Below are 21,769 nucleotides of genomic sequence, written 5' to 3'. Positions count from 1 at the left end.
TCTAGGAGGTACCGTTCAGATACCCAAGACACAATGTATTAAAGAAACAACTGGTAAACTGGACTTAACCAAAATTTAAAATATCTTTTCTGCAAAAGACACTCTCAAGAGAATAGGTGACAAGCCAGAGGCTGGAATAAAATATTTACAAAAATCCTATTATCCAAAATATACAAGGAACTACTAAAGCTCAAGAATAAGAAAATAAGGGGCGCCTGGGTGGCTCAGTGAGTTAAGCCGCTGCCTTCGGCTCAGGTCATGATCTTAGGGTCCTGGGATCGAGTCCCGCATGGGGCTCTCTGCTCAGCAGGGAGCCTGCTTCCCTATCTCTCTCTCTCTGGCTGCCTCTCCGTCTACTTGTGATATCTCTCTGTCAAATTAATAAATAAAATCTTTAAAAAAAAAAGAAGAAGAAAATAAACAACCCAATTAAAAAATGGGCAAAAGACCTGAACAAATACCTCACCAGGGAAGATTAGATCTATATGGCAATGAGCATATGAAGATGCTCTACATCACGCCATCAGGGAAATGCAAGTTAAAACAATGAGATACTATTACACATGTACTACTAGAATGGCGAAAATCTGGAATCCTGACATCCACTCATGGAAAAGACTACTGATGAGCTGCCATTCTTTCCTCTTCTATAACAGAACTCTTGAATTTAGCTGGATAACTGGGTTTCCAACCAAAGATTACATTTACTTGCTCCCCTCACAGCTGATGTGGCTACAGGACTGGGTTTTAGCAAATGGCATGTCAATGGACATGATGTAAGCAACTTTCAAGTCATATTCAGGAAAGAAGGCCTCCCCTCTCTTTTCCCTCCCCTCCCCTCCCCTTCCATCCTTCCTTCTGGGAGAAAAGGGAATATGACAGCTGGAGCTGAAGCAGTGACCTTACATCACGCAGTGAAGCCACATGATGAAGAAGGCAGAGGGATGTGGTAGGAGGAGCCAGGCTCTTCGATGCTGTCTGGGCATCATACCAGCCTTTGAACACTTATGTTGGAGGTTGTGTTTCTGCTGCCAAGCCCATCTTCAAAGTAATAGACCATCTCATAGGGCTGTTCTAAAGACCGAATGAGACAAGGTACATGTAGCATCTAATATGGTGCCTGACATAGAGCAGGATTAGCTCCCATACATGAGCCCTGGGAGCTCAGAGGCTCCAGCAGGGGAGTGCAACTACTTGGCCAGCTGGGACAAAAGATCAGTCCTCATCTACCATAGATGGTCTGTCTCTGCAACCAAGCCCATGGCTTTGAGTGGGACATCTGTCAGCTGGGAGAAAAGTCCACCCTGGGGATGCATATCCAAATCAGGCCCAGTGAGACATAAGGAGGCAGGTGTTCAGAGTAGAGGACTCTCAACTGTGCTTCCCAAAGCACTTTTACCATCGGAAGTGACTTTTCAGCATACTCTCCTATCAAACTCCTCACAATAACATGCAATGTTTTTCACAGCCTTTTCCTGCTTTTTTTTTTTTTTTAAAGATGTTATTTATTTATTTGACAGACAGAGATCACAAGTAGGCAGAGAGGCAGGCAGAGAGAGGGGGGTAGGCAGACTCCCCGCTGAGCAGAGAGCCCGGTGCGGGGCTCGATACCAGGACCCTAGGATCACGACCTGAGCTGAAGGCAGAGGCTTTAACCCACTGAGCCACCCAGGCACCCCTCCCTGCTTTTTGAATCTAAGCTCAACTTCTAGCACTGTCCCCTCACACTCTACACCCTGGTCCCACTGAGTGGTTTGTTGTTGCCAGACAATGCTATGCTTCCTAACATGCTAAGGTTTTGTCCTTTTGCCTGCAAACTCATCTCTTTCCACAGAGCTTCCGATGTCTCCTCTATTAAGCTGGCTCTGGTTGTATCTTATGAAAAAGCCCAGAGTTCTCATAGCCTGACTACAGAAAAGACCGTCATGATCCCTCCTCATTTCTTTCTCCCGTTCTCCCACAGCGTGGGAAGTCTGAGAGGTGGCGTGGCCACCAAGCTAAAGATGATGTTTTCCAGCCTCCCAGCTGTGTCCATAAGACCTGGCACTGGCCAATTGGGGGTGAGCAGAAGTGACAAGGGTAACGTGCTGAGCTCTCCTTAAAGGACAGGAGGATTCCTATCCCCTTTCCTATGCGCTGGGATGTGGATTTGATGATGATTCTTCTTCAACAAGCATACAAAGCACTAAACACAGCAGAACAAAAGGACAAAAGGAGTCTGGGCCTCCCACACCGTGAGCTGTCTGCACATGTCTGAGAGCAATGATGTTGGAAGGGAGATGAAGAGGTTACCGCAGTTCACCTCCACAGCCTTCAGTAGCCATTGAATCAAACCCTCCCTCCTCTTACAGGATCCCATTCAAGACCAGGGATTGGGGTAGAAAATCGTGTTGACTCAGATCATAAACTCCAAGCACCTCAGAGAGGGGAAAGCAAAGTCATCCCAAGGGTCCAAGTCATCCCAAGCCCACTAGACAATCTTCCGGAGTCTTCTACCTCTGAGTACTTCCTTTCCCCCTTCCTTTCTAGATAGAAGGTCACGAAAGTTGGAACCTTACCTCTGGAAGCTTTGTAAACTTCATAGAAAGAATATAAGTGGAAGCCTAGTGAAGCCAACAGGTAAAAAGACAATTCCCATCGGGGCAGCATAGTTCCTTGTGACGAAGGGTCCAGGCAGACACACTGAGAGTTTCTAGGAAGAGAAACAGAAATAAAAACGTTAAGCCATAGACACGACACTAGGGAATGGCATCATATCAGTTCACTTGCTGTCTAAGGGATCCATCACTGTTTAAAGTAATAGAGACAGAGCCCCAGTTATACTTCCTTCTGCCTTATGCATCCTGCATCCAAAATGTGTATACACACACACACACACACACACGCCCTGCCTTCCTTGGGGTGGGCAGGTCTTCCCTAGGAGCTCCCACAGCCCCCAATCTGCCTCCCATCAGAATGCACACCAGACAGTCATGTGCTCCTTGCCAGACAGGACTGGCTCCCCCTGTGGGATGGACCATTGGAGAACACGGACCCTGATCTCTGCATCCCCAGTACCCAACGCAGGGTGTAGAATGTAGTGAGAGGGCACTACTGCTCCATGAATAAGAAATGGCTTCAAATCTTAAAGAAGTACAGATCCTCTCCAAACCTGTTCTAAGGCAACAGCCTTAACCTCTTCGTTCTCCCCTTCGTAGGTCATTCCACAGCTGTTTACATGAATGGGTGAATGAAAGCTGCCATCTCCCATCTTACGTAAACTTCTTAAAGGGAAGTGAATCACCTGATCCCCAGCAGCTGTGGCGGACACTGCTAGCTGCCCACCCCACAATATTTAGTCTCCCTTCATACACAGTAATGTAATTTTTATCTGAATGCATGGATGCTAAGCTCGAGTATATAGTGTAGCCAAGGGTAGGCATTTGAATAGTTCTGGCTGCAAGGCTGTCGGCATTTCCTTCCTGCTGGACAGAGCTGAAACAGCCACCTTGGGCCAAGAGGTGAGAGCCATGTGGGAAAACAAGACCAAGGAGCCTCAGTTTCTGACTCCAGGTACCACCCCACCCCCAAAACCGCCTCAGACCATTTATGTCTGGACTATTACATGACAGAGAAATGCACTTGCAGATTGTTTCAGCCTCTGCTATTCTCAGTCTCTCTCTTAACGGCAGCCATGTCTATATTCTAAGTATTAGAACAGGTGATAGGAAGTCCTAAAATTCCTAAATTTAATTTACAAATTAAATGATCAGCTCCCAAGTAACAAAGAGTTAGTTAAATGGCTCTCAGTGCTTTAATGAAGCCTCTCAAATATGTCTCATAATGGATGCCAAATAAGGAGCAAAATTTTAAGCCCCAAGCAAGCATTTCTCATGTGAGACAGTAATGCCAAGAATCAGAATTCACACATCTCATTTTATTGAATGATCACCCTAATGAACAAGGTCAAGCAAGAGAGACAGGCACTTTACAGATGAAAAATGTGAAGCAGAATAAGACCACACAGTGAGAAAAAACTGAGCCAGTGCTCAAACCCTGGTCCTAGGCCCACTGAGACTCCATGCTTCCCCTCAGCCACATCCAGCCAGTTTAAAAAGTCACTTGTCTCTACAGCCTGGCTCATAATCTACCATGCACAAACTCCTTTCTTCAAGCTAAGAGAGACAGAGTAGAAAAAGATAAACTTTGGCTTTCAGAAAATAGGAGGTCAGAGTCAGCGGTCCTCCACCCAGAGTACCAACTGGCAATGACCTAAAAGTTGCTCAGGCAATTTGGCCTCCGGCCACCTCAGGGATCCAGAAGCAGGCACTTATGCTTTCAACCACAAACACTCTCAAACCCTCAACAATGCCTTCTCAGGTCCCCCTGCTATTTTTAAGAACCATTTCTAGCTTTAAACATTTCTACTCAAACTTAATTTTAAATACCTGGCATCTAAAATCTAAATACCTGGCATTTAAAATTCTAGGCATTTTAAATACCTAGAATACTTGGAATCTCTTTGTAGAATTTTGTGGGCATACAGTAGTCTTCCCTTTAGTGGGAGGTTACCTTTATCCTCTCCGTTTTCAAAGGATGTTGGTACTACATTGGATGGCCTCCTCATCTCCATTAAGAATATGTGATTACCAAAGTCTGAACCCCTAAAAATGCTACTGAAATGTGAACATAATCGTAGAGATTAAAGGAAAGTTCTGGAAGCCCTGCTGTTTTGAAGCTTTCCAGGGACATTCTCTTCTAGGACAATTCCTTTGCATTAATGAACTGTGTGGAACAAAAAAAAATTCAGTGTTAAAACATTTCCCTTTCTGGAGCTCTTAGCTATACTGTGTACATTTTGCAGACACCTACACAAAGATACATTGTTACAAGCAACAAAGCAGCAGGGCTGCCTCTTCCCCATTTAAAACGTGGAGACTGGGGCATCTGAGTGGTTCAGTCAGTTAAATATCTGCCTTTAGCTCAGGTCATTATCCCAGGGTCCTGGGAATTATCCTGGAGTTCTGGGATCAAGCCTCACATCAGGCACCCTGCTCAAAAGGGAGTCTGCATCTCACTCTCTCTCTCCCCTTGCTGTTGCCTCCACTTGTGCTCTATCAAATAAATAAAATCTTTAAAAATAAATAAAATGTGCAGACTAGACCAAAAAGCCTCCACCACCACCACACACACACTCACATGTCCTTCTTAACAAGTCCTTCTTCCCTATACCTCTCTTTTCAGCTCTTGCCCACCTATCTCAAGAAAATTCCTCTCCTTAGTGTTTTCTTCTGTATTAATCTCAGCTGTGCCCTTAGAAAGCAAATCAGAGCAGATATGTTTAAAGAATTTAACAACCCAACAGTATCAAAGAAAAGGCAAGTTGGACATTGGGGAATATAACTAGAACTTTTAAATATCCAAATCCAAAAGGTTCCTAAATACACTCAGAAAGTTCTCAAGTTTCCATTTCTCATTCTCTAAACAAGCACGCTCTTCTTTAGGGATAGGCTATCATGATGAAATCAAAGAGGTCCTTACTCAAACGTATAAGTAATGCTTCTTTTCTGTTGTTCAACTACAGATCCTGTCCTGCAATAGCATTATCAGCTTCGTGGGTATCTATCTGTGAGACAGCCTAGAAACTAATCACCATCTGTAAATTACTTCTATAGGAAAAGCCAACCAATAGCAGAGCAGCATAGCCTGAGTTTGAGTAAATGCCAACCCGATTACTCTACGTAACTGACATGTGAGAGCTAAGGAGAGAGGCCAGGATGTGTGATGGGAAAGGGATGGGGCCCGGAAACTCTGCCACCTTCGTGGGAAAACTGGTCAGTGAAGTACCAATGTGCAGAAGTACAAATGTAGATAGCGGAGGTGAAGGGAAAGCAGGAGCCATGTGGCAGAGGGTCTTAAAGATAAAGAATTGCAGCAGATGACATGATTCTTTAAATGGAAAACCCAAAAGACTCCACCCCCAAACTACTAGAACTCATACAGCTATTCAGTAATGCGGCAGGATACAAAGTCAATGTACAGAAATCAGTGGCTTTCTTACACACCAACAATGAAAATACAGAAAGGGAAATTACAGAATCGATTCCATTTACTATAGCACCAAGAACTATAAGATACCTGGGAATACACCTAATCAAAGAGGTAAAGGATCTGTACTTGAAGAACTACAGAACACTCATGAAAGAAATTGAAGAAGACACAAAAAGATGGAAGACCATTCCATGCTCTTGGATCAGAAGAATAAACATTGTTAAAATGTCTATACTGCCTAGAGCAATCTATACTTTTAATGCCATTCCTATCAAAATTCCACTGGTATTTTTCAAAGAGCTGGAGCAAATAATCCTAAAATTTGTATGGAATCAGAAGAGACCCGGAAATGCTAAGGAAATGTTGAAAAACAAAAATAAAACTGGCAGCATCACGTTACCTGATTTCAAGCTTTACTACAAAGCTGTGATCACCACGACAGCATGGTACTGGCATAAAAACAGACACATAGGCCAGTGGAACAGAGTAGAGAGCCCAGATATGGACCCTCAACTCTATGGTCAAATAATCTTCGACAAAGCAGGAAAAAATATACAGTGGAAAAAAGACAGTCTCTTCAATAAATGGTGCTGGGAAAATTGGACAGCTATATGTAGAAGAATGAACTCGACCATTCTCTTACACCGTACACAAAGATAAACTCGAAATGGATAAAAGACCTCAACGTGAGGCAGGAATCCATCAGAATCCTAGAGGAGAACATAGGCAGTAATCTCTTCGATATCCGCCACAGCAACTTCTTTCAAGATATGTCTCCAAAGGCAAAGGAAACAAAAGCGAAAAATGAACTTTTGGGACTTCATCAAGATCAAAAGCTTCTGCACAGCAAAGGAAACAGTCAACAAAACAAAGAGGCAACCCACGGAATGAGAGAAGATATTCACAAATTACAGTACAGACAAAAGACTGATATCCAGGATCTATAAAGAACTCCTCAAACTCAACACACACAAAACAGATAATCATATCAAAAATTGGGCAAAGATATGAACAGACACTTCTCCAAAGAAGACATACAAATGGCTATCAGACACATGAAAAAATGTTCATCATCACTAGCCATCAGGGAGATTCAAATTAAAACCACATTGAGATACCTCCTTACACCAGTTAGAATGGCCAAAATTAGCAAGACAGGAAACAACGTGTGTTAGACAGGAAACAATGTGTGTTAGAGAGGATGTGGAGAGAGGGGAGCCCTCTTACACTGTTGGTGGGAATGCAAGTTGGTGCAGCCACTTTGGAGAACAGTGTGCGGATTCCTCAAGAAATTAAAAATAGCTCTTCCCTATGACCCTGCAATTGCACTACTGGGTATTTACCCCCAAAGATACAGATGTAGTGAAAAGAAGAGCCATCTGTATCCCATTGTTTATAGCAGCAATGGCCACGGTCACCAAACTGTGGAAAGAACCAAGATGCCCTTCAACGGACGAATGGATAAGGAAGATGTGGTCCATATACACTATGGAGTATTATGCCTCCATCAGAAAGGATGAATACCCAACTTTTGTAGCAACATGGACGGGACTGGAAGAGAATATGCTGAGCAAAATAAGTCAAGCAGAGAGTCAGTATCATATAGTTTCACTTATTTGTGGAGCATAACAAATAACATGGAGGACAAGGGGAGATGGAGAGGAGAAGGGATATGAGGGAAATTGGAAGGGGAGGTGAACCATGAGAGACTATGGACTCTGAAAAACAATCTGAGGGTTTTGAAGGGGCGGGGGGTGGGAGGATGGGGGAGTCAGGTGGAGGGTATTAAGGAGGGCACGTATTACATGGAGCACTGTTAATTCTGTTATGCTGAAAAGAAATTTAAAAAATTTTATTGATAAAAATTATATCCTAATTATCTGTTTTCTCTTTATTTTTTATATTTTCAATCTTTTATATAATGGAGAACTTCAAAATACAATAAAGTACTGGCTGCAATAAATCCTTATCTGCATCAAATTTTAAAAAAAGATAAAGAATTGCAAGTTTGCATTTGATTTGCTGAAGAAAACTCAGGTGTATGAGCCTGTACATTTAGCTATTTGAGTGAAGCTTCAGGAAGAAGCCCTTTGACAGTGTGGTCATCTGCAGGCAAGGAGAGCAGCAATTCGGAAGGAAGCAGAGAGAAAGTTCTAGAACCAAGCAACACAAGTAAAGCACAATTAAGTCGTACTGATGTGAAACCAGTCCAGGAACAGGATTGAAAAAGAAGAAAACAAAGAACATACAACAGCAACTCCAAAGCTGTAAGATCACAGTATCTCAAAGCCAAATATTATTGATGAGAGGTGACTATTTGAGGCAAATGAAGACAAAGAGAGAAAGTAGATTTAATATCAGGTGTTGGAAGGAAATCATAGCAGGTTTCTCTGGGATCAAAGGAAAAGAAGTCAAACTGGAGCAACAAGGAATTTCACCTGTATATTGGAGTAAGAGCCCATGAGGCTAGGTATTTCAAAAAAGCATTTCTCTGAGGCTTACAGAACTCCAGAGGCCCACAGAATAAAATCCTAGCTATAAAATGGCAAGGATTCCTCAGCTAACAGAGTTTTCTCTATACTGAAGAAACATACATTTGCATTTACTTTGTAATTTAACACTCCACCTGCTTTGAAGACATCATCTACTCTACTCCTCACCAGGAGGGCTTACGGTTAGCTCTTTTTCAGGAATCAGAATCCTGCTCAGGGAAAGGCAGTGATCTGCCCAAGCGCACAGAGAAGCCAGTGATGGCGCAAAAACCAGAATCCAACTCCCCAGCTCCCACTTTCACAGACAGAAATCCTGTTCCTTAATCTTGGCAGAGAAGCACAGCTCACTATGCCAAAGCCAAAAATGTGCATAAACATAACTTCTGTTAGATGCTTTCCCCTGGCAATTTCCAATATCACTTCAAATGTATCTTTATTTTTGATGCATGCTACAAATGGATTCCAACACTTCCATTTTAAATGTTTTCTACTCCTTGGTCTTGCTATTTCCAGTGCTGAATGAGCTATAACCACGTACCCACATGCACCAGAGGACTTTCAAAACCACATTCTCAGCACTGAGCTAATAATCGTTGGGTACCAGCATCACCATCGTCACTTCTACCAATTACCAGTTGCTCAATGTCCTAAACTGAAATTTTCCTCCACTTAGTTTTCTTATACTTTAGTAACAGCTGTACTATAAGCGCTATTTATAGGCTACCTATGCTAAGCAAGCACTTTACAAGTATCATCTCATTTAATCTTTATAACAACTTCTCAAGGTTGGTACTTCTGGTATCTCATTTAACACAAAAGAAAACCAAAGCCCAGAAAGGTCAAGAAACTTGCCCCAGGTCACATAGCTGGTAAGCAGCAGAGCTTACTTAGCTTCATACCCACCGTGTCTAACTTCAGAGCCTTCCCTCAGCCCTATTTTTTTTTAATTAAAATACAATGTATTATTTGTTTCGGGGGTACAGGTCTGTGATTCAGCCACCTCCCTATTCTTACGAGGGCATCTGATTCGTTTTTTTCCATGTCTATGATGAAATCAATCCATCAGGAAAACTAGAGAGTTATACAAGCTACATAAAAGCAAAAGAAAAATTTAAAGTCATGCGTAATTTAGATACTCCCTAGGAAGAAAATTTGTAAATCCACTGGATGTAATCAAAACACACATGAACCATCTAACTCACACTTTCCTTAAAAGACTGACTGAAGAAGACAAACTAAACCAATGTATTCAGATATAAGAAGGGAAAGTCAGCAGTCACATAGAAGGGCTGAGTAAAATTGAAATAATTCTAAATTTAGAAACAAATGAGCACTCTGGAAGTCACAAAGTAACAGAAGTAAAAAGAGCACATGTACACTGAAATGACAATGGCTTTGGAGAGAATGAAAGAGTAGGATAATATTCTAGCACACTTGGAAAAATTATGAGACTTGCTCCTTTGTTTGATGAAACAAACTTATTTTGCATAATACAAATTGCAGGACTCTCATGAGGAAACCCAAACCCAGACACACTGTGTCCTCTCAGTTTTTGCCAAACCCTATTTAGGAGTCTTACAAGGAGTCTTATTCCTTTACTATGTAATACTAACAAAAAATACTTCTTTCTCCAAACCCAGAAAGGCACCACTAACAGAGTGATGATGGTGGCTTGGAGGAGGTCCGCTGGACGGGACAGAACATCTGTCTCATTACAGAATATTTTAAAATACATACACTACTTCCAAACATGCACCAAAATACCATGTATCAGTTATGTCTCACTGCACCATAAACCACCCCAACACATAGTGGCTTGAAACAACAAAGATCCCCTTTCTTCGTGATTCTGTGGGATGGCTATGTGGGCCATTCTCCTGCTCTCACCTGGCATCACTTGCGACACCAAGTCACCACACAGCTTAGTAGGGGCTGGAAGGGCCAGCATGACCTCCCCCACGCCTAGTATTTGGTGCTAATTCTCAGCCAGGTGCGGCGCTTCTCTTCTACACAGATCCTGCTGCTCCAGGAGGCCCGACCCTTCCCAGCACAGTGGCTTCAGGGGTTCAAAAGAACAAAGGCAGGAGGGGCGAGGTCTCCTAAGGACCAGGCTCCCAAATTCACAGAACACTGTGTTGGTGCAGAGACCAGTCCAGATTCAAGCAAAAAGAGGGATTCTACCTCATTAGGAGAGCACAGCAATGGCACCTTCAAAGCAGGCAGGGACACAGCCTACCACACCAGTATGTGAGAAGTTCTGGAAAGTCAGTGGGAAAACTGCAGTTCACAAGGGAGCTTTAGTACATGAAATGTCACGAAGATTGATTATTTGTATATAAAATTAAAAAAAAAATAATTATTTTCCCTAGATCAGAACTGCAAAATCACTAAGGACCCTGCTGTCATCTGATCTAATCTCTAGTCAGTTTGGGAATTCCTTTTACAAAAACCTACCTGACCATTTCCAGTAACATCAAGAGGCAGAGAAACTTTTTGTAAGCAGTTCTGGTTATTATCCTATTTTTCCTCAAATCAATTCAAAAACTGGTCCCTCTTTTTTTTTTTTTTTTTTTTTAAGATTTTATTTATTTGACAGAGAAATCACAAATAGGCAGAGAGGCAGGCAGAGAGAGAGGAGGAAGCGGGCTCCCTGCTCAGCAGGGAGCCTGATGCCGGGCTCCATCCCAGGACCCTGGGATCATGACTGAAGCCTAAGGCAGAGGCTTAACCCACTGAGCCACCTGGGCACCCCGGTCCCTCTATTTTTAAGAACTTTTTGTCAGTAGTCCATTTGTACCTTCTGGAACTAAAGGCATGGAGGCAGGGTAATGGGATTACATGGTGATGGCTGTGGTGTCAGAATTCCAAAGTTCCAATCCCAGCTCCAGCTTCGCTACTTCATAGCTGTATGCCCTAAGACAAGTTGCATAACCTCCCCGTGACTCAATCTCCTTACGTATAAATAGGGATGGGGCACCTGGGTGGCTCAGTGAGTTAAGTCTCTGCCTTTGGCTCAGGTCATGATCTCAGGGTCCTGGGATTGGGCCCCACATTGGCCTCCCTGCTCAGTGGAGAGCCCACTTCCCCCTCTCTCTCTGCCTGCCTCTCTGTCTACTTGTGATCTCTGTCAAATAAATAAATAAAATCTTAAAAAAAAAAAAACCACCAACAACAGCATTAACAGCAATTGCTATAAGGATCAGATGAACTTACAAAGTGGTAGAACAGTGCCTTGGGTTCTGTTCTAAAATGTAATTCTTTTTGTTTTTAATGTTACTGCTATTATACTAAAAAGGCTTAATTGTTTTCTCCAATAATACTTCTTCAAATATTTAAAGATAATTAATGCCACACACTCCATCCCAAAGCTTCTTCCAGGACAGACATTCATGATTCCTTTAACCATTTCTTCAGTGACTTAGTTCCTAGACCCTTTACCATTAATTAGTTGTCTCTGTATAGTACAGGTGTCTAGACCTGAACCTAAAACTCCAAATGTAGCAGACAGTAGGGACCATGACTTCTATTCTTCCATTAACTATACTTTTAAATAAAGAAATCTAGATCCATTTCTTCATTCAGCAAGTATCAGTGAGCTCCTAGTGAGATTCAGGAAGCTTATTTGTGAAGCAAAATATAAAATCCCATCTGGGAAAGCCCTCAAATAGGGTACTCCCAGAAATGTCCATGTGTTCATTCCTGGAGCCTATAATATATTTCCTTACAAAACAAAGGGATTTTGTATTTGTCATTAAGTTAAAGATGGGGACATTAGCCCTGACCATCCAATTAGGCCCGGTGCAATCGCAAGGGTCCGTCTGGGAGGGTCCGGGACAGAGAAGATGGGATCATAGAAGCAGAGGTTAGCGTAATGTGCTCTGAAGATGAAGGAAGGGCTCACAAGCAAAGACATGGAGGCAGCATCAAGACAACAACAAAAGAGTCTGCCCTAGAGCCTCCAAGGAGTGCAGCCCTGCCTACACATTTTGGACTTCTGACCCCCAGAAGTGATAATAAACTTCTGCTTTAAGCCATTACTGTTTGTAGTGATTTGTTACAGAAACAATAGGAAACTAACATGCCACACCTGCCTGGTGGGAGGAAAGTATCTAACAGAAAGGATTTACATTAAAAAAAAAAATCAGAATATTTTTAATTCAACTGTTATAAAACTTAAATTGTAAGAAAATTAAATCTAAAACAAAATTTTGTGTTCAGTTCGCACCTTGGCATTTTTTTGGCTTCTACCTCGCACTGATAACAGTCTCAATATCAAACAAAGCTCTAGGTCTTTTTTTAGGAACTGCCATTAAACCAGACCTCTGTTGTCAAAGAGTGCGGGAAAGGAGTCACTTTTTTAAGTCCCTAATTCACAAAAGGTACTAATGTGCTATTATACGGTCTCTCATGAAAATTCTTAACCTACTTTAAGCCTTTTTAATCACCAGGAATCGTGCCAACTACATCTTACACTCCCCAGATTAGGGGCATCTGAATGAACCAAATATTTTATATTATACTACTTTAAGTAGACTTTGCATTAAAATGTACCTAAAATTAATTTAAATTTTTTTTAAATTAGTTAAAATTTTAAAAATTAAGATTTTCAAAAAGCAGATTCACTCCAATCATTGCCACTCAGATTAAAAATCAAATGCCTTGGGGTGCCTGCGTGGCTCAGTGGGTTAAGCCTTTGCTTTTGGCTCAGGTCATGATCTCAGGGTCCTGGGATTGAGCCCTGAGTCAGGCTGTCCGCTCAGTGGGGAGCCTGCTTCCCCTTCTTTCTCTGCCTGCCTCTCGGCCTACTTGTGATCTATCTCTCTGTCTCTCTCTCGCTCTGTCAAATGAATAAATTTTTTAAAAATATTAAAAAAAAATTAAATGCCTCAAAATTCCCCTAGCCTGATTTCTATCATCTTATTCAGTTGGGCCTGTTTTTGAACCCACTCTGCTGTTTCTACCTTCCTTTTGTTCAGCTTCATGCGAGGCTCATCCACAATCTGTTCTCATTCTCATTACTGAAGAGCAGTCCATTTGTATAAACTATGCAGTTGTCCATTCCACTACTGATGAACATATGGGTTGTTTCCAACTTGAGACCATTTTGAATAACAGTGTTCTGTACATTCTTTGACATGTCTTTCAGTACCCACATGTCTGCTGTGTTTATTCAAGAATGGAGTAGCTGGGTCATAGGAGATATAGTAAATGATACACCAAACAATTTCCAGGACAGCTGCACTAAGTTTTATACCCAGCAGCAATGTATGAGAGTTCCAGTGTGTCCACAACCCAACCAGGACAGGTATCCCCCACTTTCTGAAAGGTCAGATTATACCACTTTGCTTTTACAAAAGACCTACATTAGTAGCTATTTTTGTTAACCAAAAGAAATACAAAGATTTCCACTTCTACAGAAAAAGGCAAGAGGAGACAATGGCACTCCATGTTTGTTTTGCAGCCAGCACTCACAGAGGGAGCACACACCCCAGCAGCAAGAGTGGCCCCGGGGCTCCTTCCCAGGAAACTACTACGCTGAGGGTCTCAGCATCAAGTCACCAGAGCTCTGAACTTTGCCCGTGAACATCTGTGCTTGGCCTTCATTTATTCTGTGCATCTACCAGCGAAATGTATCCTAAGGTATGAGAAAAGCTTAAGAGGGATTATTTTGGGGGGTCTGGAATGCTCAAAATTTTTCCATATAAATTAATGGTAAATCCTCCTTTGCTTCACATTTCAGCTTATGAAAGATTTTACAGAACGCTCTGCTTTTGGATAGCGGGGGAAGCCTGCATATACTTAGCCCTCACTCTGGTGAGTATATAATGATAACGCATTCTCATTTTAATTTGTATTTTCTTAATTACCAATGAGGTTAACCATCTTTTCATGCGCTTAAGAATTTGGATATCTTCCTTTGGGAAGTGACTTGCCCATTTTTCTATTGGGCTGTCCATTTTTTCCCCTAATGATTTGCAGAAGTTGTTTCTACATTGTGGGTAGGAGTTCTGTGTTGTATATATGTAATTACAAATATCTTCACCATTCTCTAGCTTACTTCCCACTCTCCTTATGGAATCTTTAAATGAACAGAAGTTCTTACCAATCTTGTTCCTTTCTAATTGGTTGCTTTTTGCGTCCTATCCCACAAACTTTTTTGACTGTCTCTAGGTAATAAAGATAATTTACTTTGCTTTCTTCCAGAAGCTTTATTATTTCAGCTTTCACATTTAGGTATGTGATATATCTTAATTACTACTTGTATATGGGATGAGGTAGATGACCAAGATTCATTTTGTCCAATGGAGATCCAGTTGGCCTAGCATCATTAACTGAAAAGGCCGTAGTTTCTCCAGTGCACCGAGGTGTCACTTTTGTCACAAACCACACATACATGTGATGTAAGTCTGATTATGGATTCACTACTCAGCTCCATGGTCTGTCTAGCATAGTGCCAATACCATACTAGCATATTATGTATTGATCTAGACATCCAAATTTGCTTTTTCTTAGATTATCTAGAATTTCCAAATAAACTTTAGAACTAGCTTATCAACTTCTATTTTTGAAAAGACGTCTGCTAGAATTGTGATTGGGATTGTGCTAAATCTATAGACTCATTTGCAGAGCAATGACATACCCTCCATTGTTTAAATCTTTAATTATTAATGTTTTAGCTTGCAAAAAGTTTTTATCATGAATCGGTGTTCAATTTTGTCAATAATTTTTCTCCTTTATGTGTATGTAAATTACATTTGACTTTCTGATGTCAGCCAAAGTTTCCCTTCCTAGAGTAAGTCCAAATAGGTCATGGTTTAATCTCCTTTTTATAGACTGTTAGATGATTTACCAATACATCATTAAGACTTCTGCATCTTTTATGTGAGACTATAACCTGGAATTTTCTTGTACATTTCTTCCTCATCACGCTTTAATAACAAGATTATGCTGGCCTCATAAAAGCTGCCAGGAGTGTTTCCTTTTTCAGTTTTTTAAATGTTTGGACTATTTCCCTTATGAAATCATGTGGGTTTGGAAATTTTGCTTTGGAAAGGATTTTAACAACAAATTTAATTTCTTTAATAGATACAAGACTATTTTGCTTTTCTAGTTCTTATGTCTTAGTTAAGGGTTTTTTTGTTTTTCTTTTTAAGTATCCATTTCATCTGAACTTTCCAACATATTGCCAGAATTATTCACATTTAAAATCTTTTAAATGTTTTGGGGATATATAGTGAGAACACCTTTTTTCTTCTCTGGCACTGGTAATATCATACTCCATTTAGGTTTAAAGGCAATCTCAAAAAAAAAAAAAAATTCTCCTGTACTATGTAACACATAGCCACTAACACAAGAATATTCTCCAGCAGAATTATCCACAGAAGCAGAGCAGAGTTTATATTGACTATAAACAATTCAACAATTCCCTCTCAATAGCTTTTATCATTAGAAATAACTGAACCTGAGTAAAAGGAGACACTAACTGAAAGAGAAAGAAATGGGTATTTGTAATGCTCTAGGTGTCCAGCAAATTCTCAGAAGAAAAACAACCACTAAGTGCTTTGTAACCTCGGATACCCATCCCACCACCTCCAAGACATTGTAGGTAGAATTCAGGAGGCCACAAACCTATAAATTCACTCATACAGCTTTTATTTTCATGAACTTCTAGAACAACTGCAGGATTTTTATAAATATGACAACAAACCATATTAGAAGGAGTTCTGGCAACTTTGTCACCAATAGAAATCAGATACTTTCGTTACACAGTTCAGTTATTGCAAATATTGGGAAATATCCTTTATGTGGGCATCACTACTTCACTACTTTTAAATTAGGAGTTATTTGATACAGCTGAATTTGGTTACTTAGTGCATTAATAAACACAAAATACTCTTATCACAAATGTGGGGGTTTGTTACACTATTCTGATAACTGTTTCAATGTAATCTGTAACTCTATTTTTTAATGCCTTCTAAAAATTGACCTCCCCAAACTCCAAAGAGGTCCATTCATGTGTGTGTACACAAACACACACACATGCAAACACACTTAAAAAATCTTACAAGGAAATTAAGGATTTCACCCAAGGGAAGGAACTCCAAAGCAAAAATTAAGGAGAATCTTCCCTTGGCCAGGCCCTGAGCTGCAAGCAGGAAACACAGATAAGTAAGGCCTGGGCTGGCTAGCTTTTGATGTTACCTACAGAGTTCCTACCAACAACTAGCCTCCCACAATGATGACTGGTCCCTCGGAGACTCAGCCTTGACCCTAAGTTAGTCTATCTAACCTGCTTCCCAAGGAGGGAGCAAAATAAATAAAAAATACAGCACAGGCTTTGATCCAGAAAACGGAGTGTAAAACTCAGCCCTGAAATCTACTAGTCTGTGCCTTGGGCATCTCCTCTCTTCTGCCGTGAAAAGGGACAACACTACCTACCATCCATGGTGATTGTAATTTAGGTACAATGGGTTCACAGCACCTGACAAGCACATCGGCCTTGTTAGTATTAGCTGAATCTTTCAGGTAGAACTAACTGTCCTTGTTCTATACTAATCACAAGTACGGACTGCCACAGAGAAAAAAGGGATAAGACTTATAGGAAAGATGGAGCATGAAGAATGAAAGCGGCAGGGAGACTGTACTTGGTTCTTCAAATTCCAGTATAAAAACCACCCCCTCAGTGAAGCCTTCGCTTTCGTCTCCTGTACCCACCGCACTTAAGTAAGCCCTTGATAGCGCCTAAGCGCCCAGCTCTGAGAGTGAATGCATGAATGAGGAATACAGCACAGAGACAGACACAGTGAGTCTAATCCCCATAAAATGCAGACCACCAAGGACGCCAATCCCCTAGTAGGACAGCTCTGATCCAAAAGCCATGAACCAAGGAAGCAGCACATTTCTTAACACCAAGGCCACCCCAATACCTGGACTGCCCGGGGCGGGGGGTGGGGGTGGGGCCTTTCCACGAAAAGACCGGTGCCACCTGCAGGCTAGACTTTGAAGACGGCACCTGAGTCTGAAGAGTAGAAACCAAAATAAATTAACTTCGGGGGTCACTTGAGCAGCAGCAGTAGGATCGGCGTACGTCCAACACTGCCTGGGGGACCAGCGGAAACTAGGGACCAACCCCGGGGAGAGGCCGCTGGCGGGGGCGTGCGCGGACTCCGCCCGGCCTGCGGGAGCCCGGCGTGGCCCGGGGCGCACGGCCCACGCCGCCTTTGTCTCCACCGCGGGACTGGGCGCCTCCTCTGCCCCGCCCCCGGGCCCGCACGCAGGAACCGGGGTAGGAAACGGAAAACGCCTAGAACATTTCTGCTTCTCCAGCGAGCACACCACGCAAGTCAGCACGTAACCTCCTCGGGACCCGCTACGGGCCCCGGCTACCAACCTCCGGGCTGTCCCGGGCAGCGACCGCCGTGTTCACGCGCGCCACGAGTCCCCAACAACCCTCTCGGCACTTCCGAGTCCCGGCGGCGGCGGCGGCAGCCGGCTTCCCGGGAAGCCGCCCTCTTCCCCGGGAGCGGCAGTTGGAGAACCAGCCCCGCGCGCGTGCTCGGAGCGCGCCCCCGCCGCCGCCCCCGCGCGCCCCCGGCTCCAGGCTGCCCAGCTCGGACGCGCGCGGCGTTCCGGGAGCCAGGCAGCCGGCCTCTGAGCGCCGGGTGTGTGGGGTTCTGGCCGGCGGGCGGGCGGGCGCCCCACTTCATCCCCCCGGTCTTCCTCGCTCGCCCGCACGGGGGCTGCGGGTTTGTCCGCCGGGCGGCGTCTGCCCCATCCGTTTGCTAGTTGCGGGCCTGAAGCTGCCCCGCATGTTCCGAGCGGAAATCACCTGAAACTCCAGGGGGCTCTAAATCCAGCCCAGTGGTCCCCACGACGCTCAGCAGGCGGGAGGAGGTAGCTCGGTGGGGTGGAAGGAAGGCGGGCTTTGCGGACGGGCTGCTTGACGGCTTGCGGTGTGAACATAGCCCCTGGAAGCCTCCTGGCCCTCCTCAGTCAAGCGGAAATACTTAACTTTCTTAATACTTAATACTTAACTTACTTAATACTTAATACTTAAAAACTTAACTCTGCTTGCCTCGAGAGTTAAGAGTGGAGACCGAATGGGAGGAACGTTATCACCCGTAAAGCCATTTACAGAGATGGTCACCACCGCAAAATACATACCAGTGATTTAGAATGGGTTGTAAAGAGTAGACGTGACTTCGGCTGAGCGCTGTTAATCAGAGGACAGAGCCTGCCAGAGTTCCACAGACCTACCTGAGCCAGAGCATCACCTGGGTTTAAAACCAGAGGCATCTGAATCTCTCAAGCCAAAGGAATCACACTTCCCAGGGGACGGGTGTCTCAGGTGGTTAAAATGTGGGTAACTCTGCCTTAGGCAGTAGGAAAACACAGGCTCTAAATTTAATCTAGCCGTCATTGAAATAGTCCAGGAGATTATCTTTCTGACTGCAAATTTCTCCGAAAAACCAGAGCATAAACTCTGAGAACAGGAACTGTCTTCTCTTTCAGCTCTCACCACCCGCCACTCCCACTGCCTAGTACAAGATGGTTTAGGTAAACAGGTGTTAAACTAGCTCCAAGTAGAAGTGCCAGATGTACCAAATAAAAATACAGTCTGCCCAATTGAAATTGAATTTCAGATGAATAACCAATACTTTTGAGATATCAGTATGGCCCATGCAATATTTAGGATATACTTATACTTTAAAAAAGTATTAGTTGCTTGACTGAAATTAAAATTAATTGGGCAACCTGTATTTTATCTGGGAACCCTCAGCCTCACAGACGGAGTGGCAGAATAACAACTCAGCTCAGGTAGTGGCAGACTCGGGGGCAGGAATGAGATAACAGTTGCTACATTATTTCTAAATGACACTAGTAGACAATAATGTAGGTTCTCTGTCCTTTACATGTAACCCCTTTCTACACAAACAACACAGCCACCTGAAAACACATACAAAAATAAAGGCAGTTATAGTCATAAGTACATTAGAAACATCAATTAAATTTTAAAAAGTCAAAATGTAAAGAGAAGCAATAGACTAGGAAAAGTACTTGCAGGCACTATAATGCAAAGTTGTTACTTATTATTATATATGGATTAAATAAGAAAACTTGGAAGTCAGCTGCAGGTGAGTAAGACATATAAATAAAGAATCCAATAAAAAAAATTGTTGGGATACACAATTAGGAAACATACTGCAGAAAGCTTAAAGAAGTGCAAAGTGGGGGTGTCTGGTTGCCTCAGTGGGTTAAAGCCTCTGCCTTCAGCTCAGGTCATGAACCCAGGGTCCTGGGATCCAGGCCCGCATCGGGCTCTCTGCTCAGCGGGGAGCCTGCTTCCCTTCCTCTTTGTCTGCCTCTCTGCCTACTTGTGATCTCTGTCAAATAAACAAATAAAATCTTTAAAAATATTAATAATAAAATAAAATAATGGCTGCCATTCATATGTGACATGACAAACTATATCTTTTTTAAACCTGTGTGTGGAAAAATAATTGGAAATGATTGAAAAGGAAATAAAGTTAAATTCGGGTGGTGGGACTAGCTTTATTTTTAGTTTTTCCACATTTTTATTAAATACAAATTAATTTTATAATAGAAAATTAATGTGTTACCCCTGAAAATAAACAACAACAACTTTTCTTTCCATAAAGTTCATTTTAGGGACTCTAGAATCTCACTTTTGTATAATCATATACTTAATGCTGAGACTTTCTAAATATTAAAATCTCCTTAAAACATTTTCCCTAAATATAAACACCTTAACAAACTTTGCATGTTATCTGTTAACCTAGAAACTATCCTTAGCAAATTCTTAGTCCAATGTTGAATTCATCAACTTAGTCAGTCACATAAGTATATGGTAATTAAAGTGACTTAAACATTTCTTAAAATTCAGCAAATCATATGAGGCCTTAGATTTTTCTCCCATCAGATTACATTCTGGAAGAGGACAAACGTAATAGCATAGACCTTTTTTTGTAGTAGTAAAATACACATACAATGTTTACCATCTTAACCATTTTTTTTTAAAGATTTATTTTGTTTCAGAGAGAGAGCACCGAGCTTACACATGTATGTGGGGAGGGACATAAAGGGTGAGTGAGAGAGAGCATCTCAGCAGACTCCCTACTGAGCTCGGAGCCTGATCTCAAGACCCTGAGATCACAATCAGAGCCAAAACCAAGAGTCAAATGTTAAAACCACTAAGCCACCCAGGAGCCCCCCAGTCTTAACCATTTGTAAGGGTACAGTTCAGTGGTGTTAAGTTCATTCACAGTGTCATGAAACTCGAGACTCTTCATTTTGCAACACTGAAACTCTGTACCCATTAAATAATAACTCTTTACTACCCTCAGCCCTGGCAACCACCATTCTACTTTCTGTCTCTATGAATTTGATTCTCTAGGTACCTCATATACATGGAATCATACAGCGTTTGTCCTTTTGTGAATGGCTTATTTCACTTTGCACAATGCCCTCAAGGCTTAGCCTTATTAGAGCCTGTGTCAGAATTTCCTTCCTTTTTAGGTTGAATGATATTCCACTATACATATAGATCACGTTTTTATCCGTTCATCTGTAGATGGATACTTGGGTTCTTTCTACCTTGTGGCTATCATAAATAAAGCTTCTATGAACATGGGTATACAAGTAACTCTTTTTGGTGACTGTGCTTCCAATTCTTTTAGCTATCTACCCAGAAGCAGAATTGCTGGATCATATAGTAATTCTATTTTTAATTTTTTGATGAACCATCATACTGTTTTCCATAGCAAGGGCACCATTTTACATTCCCACCAACACTGCACAAGGGTTCCAATTTCCCCACATCTTCACCAATGCTGTTATTTTGGGGTTTGTGTGTGTTTTTTGACAGCAATCCTCCTAATAGGTGTGAGATAATATCTCACTGTGGTTTTGATTTGTATTTCTCTAATAATTATTGATATTGATTATCTTTTCTGTGCTTATTGACCAGTTACCTATATTCTGTGGGAAAATGTCTATCCAAGTCTCTTGCTCATTTTTAAATCAAATTGTTTGTCTTTTTGTTGTTGAACTATAGTTCTTCATATATTCAAGATATTAACCCCTTATCAGATAAATGACTTACAAATATTTACTCCTTTTTCACAGGTTGCCCCTTTACTCTGTTGATTGTATTCTTTGATGCAAAGAAGTTTTTCATTTTGATGAAGTCCAAGTTATCTTTATCCTTTGTTTTCTTGTGGCTTTGG

General features: G+C 42.1%; 1 protein-coding gene across 5 annotated transcripts in view; it reads right to left on the bottom strand.

Annotated features, from left to right (window-relative positions):
• HHAT (hedgehog acyltransferase) overlaps positions 1-21,769 on the bottom strand; it is a 341,891-nt gene that overhangs the window by 309,509 nt on the left and 10,613 nt on the right. The window contains exons 1-2 of one of the 5 annotated variants that reach the window (XR_014303674.1): positions 18,352-18,505; positions 2,559-2,692 (exon numbers count right to left, since the gene is read on the bottom strand). Coding sequence is in view for 4 of the 5 variants with exons in the window: in XM_082701867.1 (XP_082557993.1) it covers positions 2,559-2,692; positions 18,352-18,485 (268 nt within the window). In the remaining variant the exon portion in view is untranslated. Of the gene's footprint in view, positions 1-2,558; positions 2,693-17,913; positions 18,089-18,351; positions 18,506-21,769 lie in introns of those variants that run through there. The other 4 variants (XM_082701867.1, XM_082701864.1, XM_082701865.1 and 1 more) reach the window with 4 other exon arrangements.

The sequence above is a fragment of the Mustela nivalis genome (genome assembly GCF_964662115.1).
Source record: "Mustela nivalis genome assembly, chromosome: 16".
Lineage (NCBI taxonomy): Eukaryota > Metazoa > Chordata > Mammalia > Carnivora > Mustelidae > Mustela > Mustela nivalis.
The sequence above is the reverse complement of the archived record's forward strand: the minus strand, read 5'-3'. Positions and strand labels throughout refer to the sequence as shown.